The sequence below is a fragment of the Mustela lutreola genome, chromosome 9 (genome assembly GCF_030435805.1).
Source record: "Mustela lutreola isolate mMusLut2 chromosome 9, mMusLut2.pri, whole genome shotgun sequence".
Classification (NCBI taxonomy): Eukaryota; Metazoa; Chordata; class Mammalia; order Carnivora; family Mustelidae; genus Mustela; species Mustela lutreola.
In genome coordinates, this window is record NC_081298.1 from 69,508,206 (window position 1) to 69,524,928 (window position 16,723).

Consider the following 16,723-nt stretch of genomic DNA (forward strand, 5'->3'; position numbering starts at 1 on the left):
TGAGTCTAATTAGGCTTCTGGGGGGGGAGTAGTTCCCTGAGGATTAGAGAGACCTCAGACCCTGACTTGTTGAAGTCCAGATACAGTCTCTTGACTTAGAGACCTTAACAGACACTAGCTGCCTAAAACCACAACAGCTGTTTCCAGCCCTCTGAAATCGGCAATGAATGCTTCTGGAAGAATATAGTGTGTCCAGAGTGAACTCTCTGACCCTTCTAGGGAGCCCACCAACACTTCACACTCTAGTGTGTGGGGATCCTAGCTTTCCTGTATGGATTGGGCTGGTGGAGTCCCACTGGTGGCTTCAACCCTTTGGAGCTTTTGAACTCTTGAAGGTCACTCTGAAGCTCTCCCTTTGGGTGTTTCACTCATCTGCTGTCATTTCCTGTTGTCGTTCCCCTCCCACGTCCCCTTTGCAATTATTATTTTCCAGATGTGTCATGTGCCCTGCTCTTTGGACATGCTGCTGCTTCTGCTGGGGTCACTCTGCCCATGTTCTGTATCCCACACTCCTCACTCTCCCGCTCTTTGCCAAGTCACTTCCTAACTTAGCAGGTCCCTCTTCAACCATGCTTAATTTTTAGCCTGTCGAACCCCTCCTTTGGGCCGCCCCTCATACTCTGGTATAATTGCTTGCATGTTTCTCCTGCTAACTTGCCGGCTTTCAAGATTTTTTGACAGCCACTCGAAACAAATATTTTACATATGACCTATGTAAAATATGTGTGTGTGCTGTCTGTGTGTATATATGTACACACATGTGAAGTCTTGCCCAGTTTGGAATGGTGATACTATCTGTATAAGATATGAACAGTCTATAAGAAAAAGTGCAATAGGGGAATTTACTCAAGTTGTAGCACATTTAATTTCAGGAATGTTTGCTTTTAGTATATCCACCATCACTTTGGATACCAAGCATAGCCCTGGTAATACCATTCAGTATAGAGCAGGCTGGCTTATTACCTGGAAAAGAAAAAGAAAGGAGTTAGAACAAATCTACCAATGTTTTTGCTTAAAATCATTGCATTTCATAAATTATTTGCCTCTAACAAGATAATTTATTAAAAATAATTTATTAAAGATAATTTATGAAAACTTGATCCTGGGCAAGGACTTTATAGCAACAAGTAAAGGAAACAGTGCTTCCCTTTACCACTTTGATGCCTCTGATTCTATTTTCCTCCTCCCTCCCTCCTCACCTTCCTCTCTTCCTCCCTCTCTCTGCCTTTCTTTTCCTCCTCTGTTCCCTCCCTCCTTTGTGGCCCCAGATCCTCTGTGTTCCCCACCACCACCTCCCTCCTCCTCTCCTTCCCCTCCATTCCTTTCTCTCTGTTACGCTGGTCACCACTCACTAGTTGATTTCATAGTCAACAAAATGGGTCATAACCTGCGGTTTGAAAAAACACTATTCAGGACTCTAAGTTCCTTGAGGGCAGTGACTATGTCACTGAATCATTTTATCTTCATATTTCTAAACTCTGGCACTATTCCTAGCTCTCAGTAGCCTCTCAGTAAATGTTTTCCGAATGAATGGACCTCAGTTAAGCAGCTCTACAGCCACTGGGATTCCGGAAGGGACGGGAGAAGTGAATAATTTATCACAGACTTCCCAGGAACTCCTGCTGTCCTCCAGACACTAGGGCCATTGAGGATGTGTCTGGGAAGCCCTACTCTCTGCCCTGCCTTCTCCCTCCTCCCAGTTCCCCAGGAGAGAGGGCAGGAGGTTTAATGAAGTTCGGAGATTTCCCAAGGCAGCAGTGGATTCATCAGGTTCTCAGGTGGACATTTGTCAAGGGACGAATGTTTAAAAAAATATGGAAGAAAGCAAGATTCTTAACAAGCCTTTTGTTTGATTTTATATGTGTAAACTTTGTCCTCCTAGTAACTGAATACTTGCTGCTCTTTCTATGGCTGTGGTTCTGCCGTTTTTCAGCCCATCTGTAAGACCCTGACCACTTTGGACTTTTTTTTTCTTTGAACACTCTAGATCTCTATTATACTGTGCCCCATGCCAGGATTTTTCCATTAGGGGGTAGGAAAAAAAAATTCCCAAGCCCACCAAAACCCCGTGGGTTGGTTTCCTGTCCAGCTGGCATGCTGTTCCCCAGGATTTTATTCCCCTCATCAAAGTAGCTTGACAGACCAAGAACAAACCTCTGGCTCACCCTGAACTCACAGTGTACCATTTCCAAGTCTGAACAAACATCAAATAATGGTGAGAAAGAAAGAAAGAGAACAAAATGATTTTCCTGACCTAGAAGCCAGTTTAGAGTGAGGCCCAACTCTGACTCCAGACAGGGTGGTTATGTGGCTGTGGCCATGGCTCTGGCTGTAGCCGTCCTTGAGGGTAGAGCCATGAACAGTGGGCTTCAAGCCAGGATTTCTGGCTTGGTTGGTCTCAGAGGAGAAGCCGCAGATGGAGTCCTCTATGGCCCCAGATCCTCTGTTTCCTGGACTCAAGAACAGCAGCCCTCGAGGGAGAATCCCACAGTCTCCTTGACTGCATCAGACTTAGCCCAGAGCCTCTCCATTATGGGGGTAGTCAAAGTGGGCCTCAGAGTGTCGCAGGAGGCCAACAAGGTCACCAGCCTATGCCAGATCCAAAAAGAGATGCAGAACCCTTCAGCCAGGCAGGGGTCTCTTAAGATTGCCAACCTTTCCTTGATTGATTTAGAAATCCTAAAAAATATGCTAACTTAGCTAAAAATCTCATGGAAACTAGGCTCCTCCTCAGAGTTGATAGTCAAACCAGCTTCCCCAAAACTTCCCTTTATGGTTCTGTATGGCTCTACCAACAGGAAAACATCCAGGGTGAGGCTATGACTCTGAGGCCACATGGGAGCAGACAGTGCATTTTTACACTAAGCAGCACCCAGTTAGCATGAGGCAGCCCATCTCCTGAAGGCCTGGCCTGCCTTCTTCTTGTTGCTACTTTTCAGCACATTCTCTCATCTTCCCCTCCTGATCTCCCTAGGTCCATAGTCAGGCCAAACTGATTCATTCCCATATTTTATTGACCCCTCTCAAAACGCCCTGCCCTATCAACTTTGTGTGGCTAAAATCTTCCCATCATTCACGGCCCAGTTGGAATTACATCTCCATAAACCTTTCCCATCGCTCCAGTCCCACCTCTTCACTCCTTACATCCTGTCCCGAGGTTTGCCCTTATTTTTGTCTCCATAACTGCATAGAATTCTCTGAGGTCAGAAATCATCTCATGGACCTCATTTCCCAGCACTTAGCTCAGAGCTGGGTGCTCAAGGGGTTCCGTCTGCTCTTCGCAAGCCACTTACTCAGCTCCGTGCTGGATTGCTGACAGTTCATGAACCCCGCAACACTGGCTTTTCTCGCATTCTTGCTTGAGTGGCCCTTCCTTTGGCAGAGGGAAGTCCTACCTGTTACACAGTAAAAATGCCAGAATTGCAAATTATATCATTAAAGAAGTTTTCATAAAGTGTGGACCTTTCATAGGGAGTAGACAGATAAGGACAGGGAGTTAGGGTTGTGAGACCTGGGGAAAATGAGATAGAAATGAAAAATAAGGGTAGGTTTGGGAAGAAAAATTCCAAATAGATGAAAGTTTTAAGCAACAACAAAATGGAATTATAATTATATATATTTTTTTAAAACTACAATTATATATATAATTTTTACAATTATATATTATATTTACATATCATTTACATATATTTAACATATAATTTACATTTACATATAATGTACAATTTTTTATATATTTTATATTTATATATATATTATATATTTATATTTATGTTTATATATATATATATATATATATATATATATATATATAAAATCTTGAAGAAGGTATAGACTTTGTAAGCATGATACAAAATCCAGGAGACACAAATAAAAATACCAGTGTATTTGGCTGCATTGAACTAAGCATTTTTGACTTGTAAAAAATTTATAAAGTTGAAAGACAAATGATAAACTGCAAAAATATTAAAAACAAATAAATAAAAGGAGAAGCTGGATGGCTCAGTCATTAAGCGTCTGCCTTTGGCTCAGGTCATGATCACAGGGTCCTGGATTTGAGCCCCGCATCCAGCTCCCTGCTCTGTGGGAAGTCTGCTTCTCTCTCTCCCACTCCCCCTGCTTGTGTTCCCTCTCTCATTGTGTCTCTCTCTGTCAAATAAATAAAATCTTTTTAAAATAAATAAATAAGTAATAAAAAATAGACTGCAAAAATATTTGTAGCACATGTGACAAAGAGTAGATTTCCTTAATATACAGAGAGCTCCCACAAATCAATAAGAAAAAGACCAACAATGTTAATGGACAGGGGAACTGAATACATTTCACAGAGAAGGAAGTTGAGGTATCTTTTGTGAAAAGCATATGAAGTGATGATCAACCTCACTTATAACAAAATAATCACAACATAAAAATGATAAGATACTGTTTTTCACCTATCATTTTGATAAAAGTCAAAAAGTTTAATAGTACACTGTGTTGGTCAGGTTGTGGGAGACTGGAATTCTTTGGCATGCTGTTGGTGAAAATGTATTATCTCTTTGGAGAGCATCTTGTTAAAAACAATCATAATTGTTTGCAAATACCTTGATCTGTCTATTCAGCTTCTAGGAATTTCTCCCCTGAGTACTCATTTATATGCAAAAAACTGATGTATATGTACATTCTTTATTGTTTTTAGCTAAATATCTTAAATAATCTGAATTCTTTCAAAAGGGGATTGGTACCTCCGTGGCATGGAACAGTCTACAATCTTTGAAAGAGAGGCAGATCTGTTTTTAATGGCATGATGTCAAAAACGTGTAAGTGAGAAAAAGTAATGCCTAGAACTTAGTATATAGTAAACTACTCTTTGGGTAAAAATAAGCAAGTGGGTAGCTATAGATAGATGCTTGTAAATGAACAGAATGTGTCTGGAAGGCCATACTGAGAAGTAGTAATAGTAGTGGCCTCCGGGAACAGAAGGTGAACAGAGGGCAGTGAGAACTCCATTCTCACAGCATGCCCTTTTGTACGGACTTATTTTTATACCATGTGCACATGTTACCTATTTTTTAAAGCTTATTTAAAAAAAAAATAACTAGGTGCAGGTATGAAATTGGGCCAAACATGAGGTATGTGTATAAACCAGGAGTTACGGTAGGGTAGGAGTTGAAGCAAGCAAGTGACTAGAGAGGAAGCAAGTCAGCAGGACAGAAATGAGGCGGGTCAGCAAGAGAGAGACCTAGACACATGGCAATTTTGTGTTTTCTTTTAAGTCAAAAGTATCTGATTTCCTTTTCATACGAGAGCATATGCCGGGCCTCAATATGGCCAGTTCAGGATAGAATAGGAATAAACTTAAGGGAAATGGTAATAAGACTGTTCAAATGCAGGGAATGAAGAGGATGGGCTTAGGGGTCAAGTAAATGGAATGTCACCAGCCAGAACATTTGTGCCATTCCCTCATCTTAGGCAGGAAGCAGAGAAGGCAGGGAGCGAACACCTGATGGGGCGTCTGCCGTGGCCCATAAGCGAGGTGCGCATTCCACTTGTGCCACATCAGAAGTCACCGTGACTCACCATGCCATAATTAGGGTTTCCATTGTCCCAATCAGGAATAGGACTCAGGTCACAGAAATAAGCGGCAAAGCCAAGATTCAAATCCAAAATGTCCCTTCTCTTTTTACTGCTTGTCCTCTTTTACTACGTGCACATCAGGGAGGGTGGGGCCCCTTTCAGTCAGTCCGTGTGACCCAAGGCTCAAAGCCAGGGGGACCTTCAGCACCGTTTTCCAAAGAAAGTCTTCATTCTTCCTTTTTTTATCCAGAACCCTAAATCCAAGCCCACTTACTTTTTCCAGCATGTGGTTCAAAGAGTAAAGTGAACTCCATTTATTGAAAAAAGAAAAACTTGCACTTATTGGGAAAGGAATGTCTGTCGCCAGGCTTGTTAGCACTCCCGTGTGTTTGGTTTTTCCACCGTTTTTTTCAGTCTGTAGGTATGGTTTGTCCTACGCCAGTGCAATTCTCCTCTAGAATGCTCAGTGAGTGACACTTGTAACCCAAGATCACCTCCACCCCGCCAGATCTGTCCACTAAAGAGGAAAAATAATAGAACCTTAACTCCCCCCACCAATCTCCTCGTTTTCAAATAACTGGGATAGGATACCGAGTTTTGTTTGTATTCAGTTTGTTTTATTTGGAACCAGAGCATAGAGTTTTATCTGTTTTTGTGCATGTGTATCCCCAACCTCCACCTTGTGCTCTAGGATTTCATTTCCTCATTTGACTTACTGACGTGTTTCTACTATTGGCGATTATCTGTCTTTTTTAGCATTGGCCATAACTCCCTAAGCCTCATGAGACACCTTTTTCTCATCTGTGACCCAGACCTCAGGGAGAGAAAAATACCAGCTTATCTCCTGTTCTTTACCTTTCTAGGCAAAATCCGTGTTTGGTGACCAGAGCTGTATATATTGACATTCTCTTCCTGTTGCCTCGCTGCCTTGACAAGCCCACGAAAGGCACCCAGCCAGGTATGTTTCATAGTTATATCATATTTTGGAATGATTATGGATCTCTGAACTATAGGTGGGGCTTTGAGTGGGTCTGCCACACACTCCCCCAAGCTTCTACTTTTGTAAATCTAACCACACATCAGAATTCAGCATGGTGTCATACAGTTCCTTCATGCACGCTTTTCAAGGAAACTTATCCTTGTTAAGTTGGAAGTTTGCCATTTATTTTCTGTTTCGTCGTTCAGGAGGGAGTTTGGACTCTGAGTACTCAAATACCCTCTGTGTTTCAGAGACCTTGGCTTTTTTCCTCTTCCATTCATTTTCTTTAAAATTCAAAGAAAGCAGAGAGTCCATTCTGCTTTATTCCGCAGAGCCAACTGAACTGGGCTCATTTGATCCTGGAGTCTGGATACCAAAGACTCAGTCCCAAATCCGCCCTCACTGCCTTAAGCTCTGTCTTGAGATTCGTTCCTTGGTCATACGCGTTTCCGGTATGGGCCGCCAAATCCATATATAATTGTTCTATTTTAATGATGATTCACAGAGTATTTTTATTATTAACATATAATGTATTATTTGTTTCAGGGGTACAGGTCTGTGATTCATCAGTCTTAAACAATTCACAGCACTCACCATAGCACATGCCCTCCCCAATGTCCATCACCCAGCCACCTAATCCCTAACCCCCCAACCCCCAGCAACCCTCAGTTTGTTTCCTGAGATTAAGAGTCTCTTATGGTTTGTCTCTCTCCTGATCCCATCTTGTTTCATTTTTTCCCTCCTTTCCCCCTACAAACCCCCACCCTGCCTCTCAAATTCCTCATATCAGAAAGATCATATGATAATTGTCCTTCTCTGATTGACTTATTTCCTCAGCATAATACCCTCTAGTTCCATCCACATCACTGCAAATGGCAAGATTTCAGTTTTTGATGGCTGTGTAGTATTCCATTTTGTGTATATACACACACACACACACACACACACACACCCCACACACATATATATATACACCACATCTTTATCCATTCATCTGTTGATGGACATTTAGGTTCTTTCCATAGTTTGACTATTGTGGACATTGCTGCTTTAAACATTCGGGTGCATGTGGCCCCTTCGGATCACTGTATTTGTATCTTTAGGGTAAATACCCAGTAGTACAATTGCTGGGTCATACAGTAGCTCTATTTTCAACTTTTTGAGGAACCTCTATACTGTTTTCCAGAATGGCTGCACCAGCTTGCATTCCCACCAACAGTGTAGGAAGGTTCCACTTTTTCCCCATCCTCGCCAACATCTGTCATTTCCTGACTTGTTAATTTTAGCCATTCTGAATGGTATAGGGTAGTATCTCACTTTGGTCTTGATTTGTATTTCCCTGATGCCAAGTGATGTGGAGCACTTTTTCATGTGACTGGCAACCATCTGGATGTCTTCTTTGCAGAAATGTCTGTTATGTCTTCTGCCCATTTCTTGATTGGATTATTTGTTCTTTGGGTGTTGAGTTTGATAAGTTCTTTATAGATTTTAGATACTAACCCTCTATCTGATACATCATTTGCAAATATCTTCTCCCATTCTGTCAGTTGTCTTTGGTTTTATTGACTGTTTTTCTTGCTGTGCAAAAGCTTTTGATCTTGATGAAGTCCCAATAGTTCATTTTTGCCCTTGCTTCCCTTGCCTTTGGTGACATTTCTAGGAAGATGTTGCTGCAACTGAGGTTGAAGAAGTTGCTGCCTGTGTTCTCCTCAAGGATTTTGATGGATTCCTATCTCATATTTAGGTCTTTCAGCCATTTTGAGTCTATTTTTGTGTGTGGTGTAAGGAGATGGTCCAGTTTCATTCTTCTGCATGTGGCTATCCAATTTTCCCGACACCATTTGTTGAAGAAGACTGTCTTTTTTCCATTGGATATTCTTTCCTGCTTGTCAAATATTAGTTGACCATAGAGCTGAGGGTCCATTTCTGGGCTCTCTGTACTATTCCATTGACCTATGTGTCTGTTTTGGGACCAGTACCATACGGTCTTGATGATGACAGCTTTGTGATAGAGCTTGAAGTCTGGAATTGTGATGCTGCCAACTTTGGTTTTCTTTTTCAACACTCCTCTGGCTATTCAGGGTGTTTTCTGGTTCCATATAAATTTTAGGATTATTCCTTCCATTTCTTTGAAAAAAATTGATGGTATTTTGATGGGGATTGCACTGAATGTGTAGATTGCTTTAGGTAGCATAGACATTTTCACAATATTTGTTCTTCCAATCCATGAGCATGGAACATTTTTCCATTTCTTTGTGCCTTCCTCGTTTCTTTCATGAGTACTTCATAGTTTTCTGAGTACAGATTCTTTGCCTCTTTGGTTAGGTTTATTCCTAGGTATCTTATGGTTTGGGGTACAACTATAAATGGGATCAACTCCTTAATTTCTCTTTCTTCCTTCTTGCTGTTGGTGTATAGAAATGCAACTGATTTCACAGAGTGATTTTCTTCAAATGGAAAAGGGCAACTTCAAATTTAAAAAAAAATTTTTTTTTTAATGTGTTTATATAAGAGGCTGCAGGAAGTGCTATACATGAGCTCCAGGCCACAGACTGAAACTGATTTTCAGCAACACAAACTGGAATGCAGGGTAATGAGGCTGCAACTGGTTAAAATCAGGCTCTTCTAATTGATTAGGCCTGTCGAAAGGAGGCTACAATTACAAAGTCACATTCTGAGTACAAGCAGGCCAGGCCTTTCCCCTGTTACATTTAGTCTGTCAATGATTTGTTGTCTTCAGTAAATATATTCAGGCTGTCAGAGTCCAGCTCTGTCCATATGGAACCCTGTTCCCAAATTCAAACCAATTTAAAGTGCTTTGAGGGGGAGGTGCGAAACCACCTCACCCGGATCGATGACTATTAGCCCACAGAGCCCCTGTGGCCACGCAGAGGTAAGAAGAACACACCTAGACTTTCATCAGCTCCCCAGCCTTGCAGAGGGCGGCCATTGTATCCATTTGGTAGAATAAGTTCATATAGTTTTGTAGCTGTCAAACGGTCCTAGTTTATGCCTCATCCCAGCCTAATTACTAATAGTGTTCCCCTTTACCCTTGGAAGTGTCCAGGTTTGCTCCCCCATTATAGATCACCCCCACTGTAAGGGACCTCAGGGTAGCGCCACTGTATTTTACACTTGAACTAACTGGGGTATGGAGGTGTTACTGGGTGGTGGCTCAGTGGGTTAAAGCCTCTGCCTTCGGCTCATGTCATGATTCCAGGGTCCTGGGATCGAGCCCCACATCGGGCTCTCTGCTCAGCAGGGAGCCTGCTTCCTCATCTCTCTCTGCCTGCCTCTCTGCCGACTTGTGCTTTCAAATAAATAAATAAAATCTTTAAAAAAAAATTTTTTTTTAATCAGGTTTACCAGGGAGGTTAGTTCAGGTTTCCTCTATTTTTGTATTTCAATTCCAAATTCTCTATAGCTTGACAGTACTTCTCTGCTTAGTAGCTAAAGGACTTTGGCCTGGAAAGAGTTGCTCACGACTCATGAGTCCCGGCTTTGGGATCCTCTCAGAGTTGTGTGGTTGAACGTAATCATCAATTTATTTGAACCAAGTTTTCCTTAACGTACTAGTACCTTTATTCCTTGTCCAGAGGAGTTAACCCTTGAGTGTTGTGGGCAAAAGGCATGTTTGGTGGATTCTCTGTTCTCCAGCCACCTGCCCTTTACTGATGCTTGGGCTCCTCCGTGAAGACGTTGGCCTTTTTGAACCATCCTTTCTTCCAAAGTCTTGTGTTACAGAAGACTTTGTACCCCAGTTAAAAGTGGATACAGCTGTCATTTATTTTGCTCAGCTGTGTTGTACTTGCATCAATGCATCATTCCTCTTACAGAGTCTTTTTTTTTTTTTTTAAGATTTTATTTATATATTTGACAGAGAGAGAGATCACAAGTAGGCAGAGAGGCAGGCAGAGAGAGAGAGGGAAGCAGGCTGCCCGCCAAACAGAGAGCCCGATGCGGGGCTCGATCCCAGGACCCTGAGATCATGACCTGAGCTGAAGGCAGAGGCTTAACCCACTGAGCCACCCAGGTGCCCCTCTTACAGAGTCTTTACTCTGCCGAGGAGGATGCGACAGAGTGGGTGCTCTTGCCTTTATTCTAGTATGACAGCCATCACTTGAAATACTTTATCGCACCCTGCCCAGTGTGGCAGTCACTAGCCACGTGTGGCTCCCAGGCTCTTGGGATGTGGCCGATCCAAATGGGAATGTTTTGGAAGGATAAAATACACACCCAATTTCAAAGAGTTAGTATGAAAACAATTTCTCACTCACTTTTTATGTTGATTACATGTTGGAATGATTATTTTTGATATATCACATTAAATGAAATATATTATTAAAATGAACTTCACCTATTTCTTTGTATTTTTTTAAAGTGTGGCTGCTGGAAAATAAAAAATTATATATGTGGCTCATATTCTCTTCCTATCAGACAAGTAAGGATGTTATCCCGTCCTTCAGGATTTGCCCATATAAACCACATATATGTGTGTCTATCTGTATGAATGTTATACAATCATATAATGCATCCACACAAACCATGGTAACAAAATGTCCATCTCCATTATTAGCTCACAAAACTCAGAATAGGGAGTGTATCATTCAGGCTCAAAGCCATAACCCTCATTTTGAATCCCAGATCTGCCGTTTAGCTCTGTGACCTCAGGCAATTCATTGAACCTTTCAGAGACAGTTTTTCTCAATTGTAATTGGGAGTGATGACAGGATCTGTATCTTAGAGTGGTTGTTGACGAATTTGTGTAAATTCCTACATAAGGGACGTGCTTTGCATCGCACAGAGTAAGTGCTCAGTAAATATTAGGTACTATTAATATTATTATTATCCTCATTATCATTAGCTAGAAACCAGGCATCTAATCCAGTCCCCTGCAACCCCACACATTCATAATTCTCTTCAAACATCTTCAAGAAAGAAGAAATGTCTGCTTTCCTAGGAAAATACTGAAAGATGGCATAGCTGTCATGGAATGTCAGGAAATCCATTTGATTAAGGATTCTCCTGCCTCTCTGACTGATTCCAAAAAAGGATCATTTTTGTTGTTCGTCTATTTTTTCATTCATCAGAAATGACATGCTAACATCAGACACATTGAGCACCTATAGCTGGAGACACACATACATGGGTTTTGGGCTTATAAGTAGGGGAGTAAGGGATTACAGGTGCCGTAAAGGAAATGTTTATGGGATACATTGAAGGTCATTTCTACTTGGGAAGACAGGACGGCTTCATAGAGGAGAAGGTGGTTGAGCAGAGTTTTGAGGCTGAGTAGAGATTCAGCACATAGGCAAGGTGAAGGTGGGCATCATAGAGAGAGGGAGGAGCATGGCCAGAGGCACAGAGGCACAAGTCAGCACAGCCTTCAGAGAGCAAGGGCAGTGACCAGTGTCGGGTTCAAGACCAGGCAGGTGTGACAGTCACAGAAGCAGGAACTCAATCATGAAGGACCTCCAAGGCCAATTCAAGGAGCGTGTACTTGACCTCGTAGACAAAGCAGGTTATTAAAGGATATAAGACAGAGAGTCACACCATGTGGTTTTTAAGACAAGGTGACATTTCCTTCTATGCCCTCACCCTCGTAGAATTCTTAGAACCTTAGGAACTAAGTTCCCATGGTCGCCAAAAAAGAATGTAACAGAAAATCCATTTATGGAATGTCAGGGGGATTTGTCCAGACATTGTGATTGTCAGCCCTGGGGGTCTGGCAGGTGGGAGTGGGGAGTAGAGAACCAGACTGAAGATAAAGGCAGCAGAATGCTAAAAATAGCTGTCTTCTAATGGTGCCATCATGGGGGTGTCCTCCTCTTTCTTCCATTTTACAGATCTTAAACACCATAATTCTGTTTTATTCATATGGGAGTACGTATGTATACTTCAACAGTGAATGGATCTAACTATGAATCTCGAAGGTGATTCATTATTCTAAAAGAAGTAGTATCCATTTCAGGGAAACATTTTTGGTTGAAGGAGGATTGGTCCATCTCCTCTCAAACACTGTTCTGTTTGTGACCTTGGAAGGCTGTTTCCCCGTCTAAACTGTCTCAGAATCACGTTGAGGGGCTAGGGAAATAAGGAGAAAAACAGTGGAGTGGAAAGGCAGGGAAGATGATTAGAAAAGCTTAAGATAATGATGTGTTTTGTGTGATTCAGACTTTTATCTTAGTGCTTCCTTATCCTTTGAGGTTTCCTGAGCCATTAACTAGGTTTTACAAATTCCAGATCTGGGGGTTTTGTTTTGAGTTCCAAAGTGATTTAAACCCGCAGGACTCTCTGTCCCCTGTATTTTTTTTCCTCTTCTGAATCCAGCTGTCATCGTTCATATACATCAGTTTCCTGCTGGAAAGAAAATTATAGTCTCTGAGTGGAGTTGGGGGATGAGGAAGAGGAGACCTAACAGCACGAGCACTCTAGGGCTGCCTTGCAGGCCTGGGCAGGGACCTGGAGACACAGAGCTTTCCCTCTCATTGGAGGCCCGCCTACCCTTTGTCGCTCTCAGCTTGGACACGTTCCATCCGACTCCACAGCGTACAAGTGATCTCAAAAGGCTTTTTCCCTGCCCCTGAAATGTATATAGGGTGCCCAGCATACTCTCCTTCTCAAGAAACATGTTCAATACCCTCTTCCTTGTAGGGGTCATAGTAATTATGACCGACAGTTAACTGAGCACTGTTAAAATAAGTCCATGGCAAGCATTGTGCCAAGCATTTTGCATGCATCAGTAAGGGAGGTTCTTATGGTCCCGCATGTCAGATGGGAGGAAACCCAAGGCAAGGAGACAACTGACCAAGTGTCACATGCATAATAGGAGAGCAGAGGCTGAGCTCTCTGGGCACGTACCCCATGGCCCCAGAGCACAATCAAGGCCAGAATCCGGAAAACCACTACCTCGGGGAGGGTGCCCTAGAACCCTCTTGGTTGTTCCAACTTCCCATTGCTCTTCCTCTCCTATAGAACCCCCAGCCCTCAGAGCAGGATCCCCTTCAGAGGAGCCTTCCAGACCACATGTTTTCATGGGGCACTTTCTTGCCTGCATTTCTGTCTCCTGTGCCCCAGAGTGTGGAACAGCATGAGCATGGACCTGGGACAGAAGCAGTTACTAGAAAGAGAGCGCCTGACTGCTCCCAGGCAGCCGCCTGCCCTTTCTCTCTTTGCAGGTGGACCCACGGCCATGGCACAAAATACTTCCCGGTACTAAGCTGCTGGCGGCTGCGTTTTGTGGTTTCTTCATTAGCTGGAATTTATAGTTCAGATCTCATCATTCTGCCAAGTGCAATAAACATTCTGTTTTACTAGAATGTAGCTATTATTGTTATTATTTTTCTTCTCAGTGCCTTAAACGTGAGTGACCAACTTGAGAGCGTGAAGTCAGAATCCCTAAACAGTTGGAATGCCAAGTCAATGTGCTCTGTAGATCAGTCTCAGATTAGAAGACAGGCTCTCATTTATTACACTCGTATTTATATAATGGAAGTTAGGTAATAGAAACACTCCCAAAGGCCAGCTCCGATGTTGATGATGGTTAAATGGTAAAACCTGGGACAAGTATCCAACAATGCCTTGTGTTTGTACTGCCTTGAACATGAATAATATATGTGTGACATGAATAAATATAAGGTCAATGATTTTTATGACATACTAACTTCCTTTACCTAAGTTCCTGGGAAATACAGTTAGTTACAGAGAATGAAAACATTGGCAACTTACAAACACCTGCTTTGATTATTTGGTCTAATTAGGTTAAATTTAACCAATCCCATCTGAACAAATTGAAAACAATTCTTATCTGTTCCCTTGGTCATGTACTTTTATCGGTGTTGGATGCAGATGTGTTTAATATGACATGGTAGATGCTGTTCTCTCAGCTCTGGGTGGAAGATAAAAGGGAATTGAGAACATATTTTTAGAGTCTTCTGGGGACTTTTTATTTCTGGGCCCGCAGCTATGAAATTTCAAGGAAAAAAAAACAGGCTTTGTTGTCAATAAATTAGTTGCTTTTCTCCAAAACACTGAGACTGTCATCTGAATGGTTGCTTTTGCCAAAAGTGTCTTTCCCAGGGAACAGTGAGCGCCCAAAATAAGCAGATGATTCTAGCTGCCTTTCGGAAGTTAGAATAATACAGGATGTGTTATTAGATTGCTAGGTTTGTGTGGTGTTTACAAGCCTGCTGCTGAGGACATAGGCCTACAGTTCTTAGAATTGTAGAAGTTAGAGACCATGTAATCAGTAGGTAGAATGGAAACGATAGCAAGGTCACACAGCTGGTAAGTGAAGTAGTCAAGCTTCCTTGGCTCCTGGTCCATTGCTTATTTCCATGACCAAAATTAAGAGCCTCTAGCAATATAAGTTGGGCCAAGTGTCTGGATCTATAAAGGAACCATGTCATGAAACTGGCTTACCCACATTTCCACCCCAGGAGTAAAATACTATTCAGTATTTCATGATCCCAATACTGGGATCTCAGAACATCTGTGATTTCGGTTTTTCTCTGTGTTTTGTCTTGCCCCACTCTAGCAGTCCTCAACACAGATAATCTGAAACTAGTTACCCGTGTCAATTAAATTAGTTAAGCAAGTTGTTTTAGAAAGCTTATTCTAGACATCTCAAATAAATGGAATCCTACAATGTGTGGCCTTCCATGTCTGGCTTCTTTCACTTAATGTTTTCAAGGTTCATCCTTGTATCATGAATCAATGCTCTGTTCTTTTTTATGGCAGAATAGTAGTCCATTGGATCAATATACCACCTTTTATTTATTCATCAGTTGATGGACATTTGTGTTGTTTCTACTTTTGGGCTGTTATGAATAATACCATCATAAGGATTCATGGACAAGTGTTTGTGGCGATGTAGGTTTTGAGTTCTTGGGTATTGACCTAGGAGTAGAATTGCTGGGTATATGCCAAACCTAGGTCGAACTTTTTGAGGAAGTGGCAGACTATTTCCAAATAGACTGCATCATTTGGCATTCCTACCAGCAATGTATGAGGATTCCAATTTCTCCACATCCTAGACAGCATTTGTTAATTGCCCATCTTTATTTTTTATTGCCATCCTGTTGGGCATGAAGCAGTATTGCATTGTGCTTTTTGACTTGTGTTTCCCTTATGGCTAGTGATGTCAAACATCTGTTCTACTGCTAACTGGCCCTTTGTTTATATATCATCTTTAGGGAAATGTCTGTTCAGATCCTTTGCCCATTTTTAACTTGGGTTATATATTTTTTTCATTCGTGAGTTATAAGAGATCTTTAAATATTCTGGATATTAATACCTTATCAGATATATAATATACAACTATTTTCTCCCATTCTGTGGGTTGTCTTCTCACCTTCTTGATAATGTCTTTTGATGTATAGGAGTTTTTAGTTTTGCTTACATCCAGTTTATCTTTCTCTTTTGTTGCTTATGCTTTTGACATCAAATCTAAGAAACCATTGCCTAATACAAGGTCACAAAGATTGGTACACATGTTTTTTGTAGTTTTATCTCTTAACATTTAGGTTTCTGATCCAGTTTTTTTTTTTTAAACTGAGACTATAAATAGGCCCTAATTTTTAAAGGATTATTTATTTATTTATTTGACAGAGAGAGAGAGAGAGAGAGAGAGAGATCACAAGTAGGCAGAGAGGCAGGCAGGGAGAGGGAGAAGCAGGCTCCCTGCTGAGCAGAGAGCCTGATGCGGGGCTCGATCCCAGGACCCTGAGATCTTGACCTTAGCTGAAGGCAGCGGCTTAACCCACTGAGCCACCCAGGTGCCCCTCTGATCCAGTTTTTAAAGATTTATTTATTTATTTATTTGAGAGGGAGAAGGTGTGGTGGGGAGGGGCAGAGGAAGAGAGTCTCAAGCAGACTCCGAGCTGAGCACAGAGCCTGACACAGGGCTTGATCTCACAACCTGAGCCAAAATCTAGTGTCGGACACTCAACTGACTGTGGCACCCCAATTTCTGATCCATTTTGAGTGAATTTTTGTATTTGGTGTGAGGTACAGATCCAACCTCATCCTTTTGCATGTGCCTAATGCATTTGTCCCAGCACTATTTGTTGGAAATAATTATGCTTTCCTTGTTGAACAGTCTTAGTATCCTGGTCAAATAATCAACTGACCATAAATATATGGATTTATTTGACCTCTATGACTGTCCTTATGCCAGAACCATACTAT

At 41.8% G+C, this 16,723-nt stretch overlaps 1 protein-coding gene across 8 annotated transcripts in view; it reads left to right on the forward strand.

Annotated features, from left to right (window-relative positions):
- THADA (THADA armadillo repeat containing) overlaps window positions 1-16,723 on the forward strand; it is a 329,451-nt gene that overhangs the window by 236,062 nt on the left and 76,666 nt on the right. For all 8 annotated transcript variants that reach the window (XR_009344817.1, XM_059134619.1, XM_059134620.1 and 5 more), the window contains one exon: window positions 6,420-6,514. Coding sequence is in view for 7 of the 8 variants with exons in the window: in XM_059134619.1 (XP_058990602.1) it covers window positions 6,420-6,514 (95 nt within the window). In the remaining variant the exon portion in view is untranslated. The remainder of the gene's footprint in view (window positions 1-6,419; window positions 6,515-16,723) is intronic.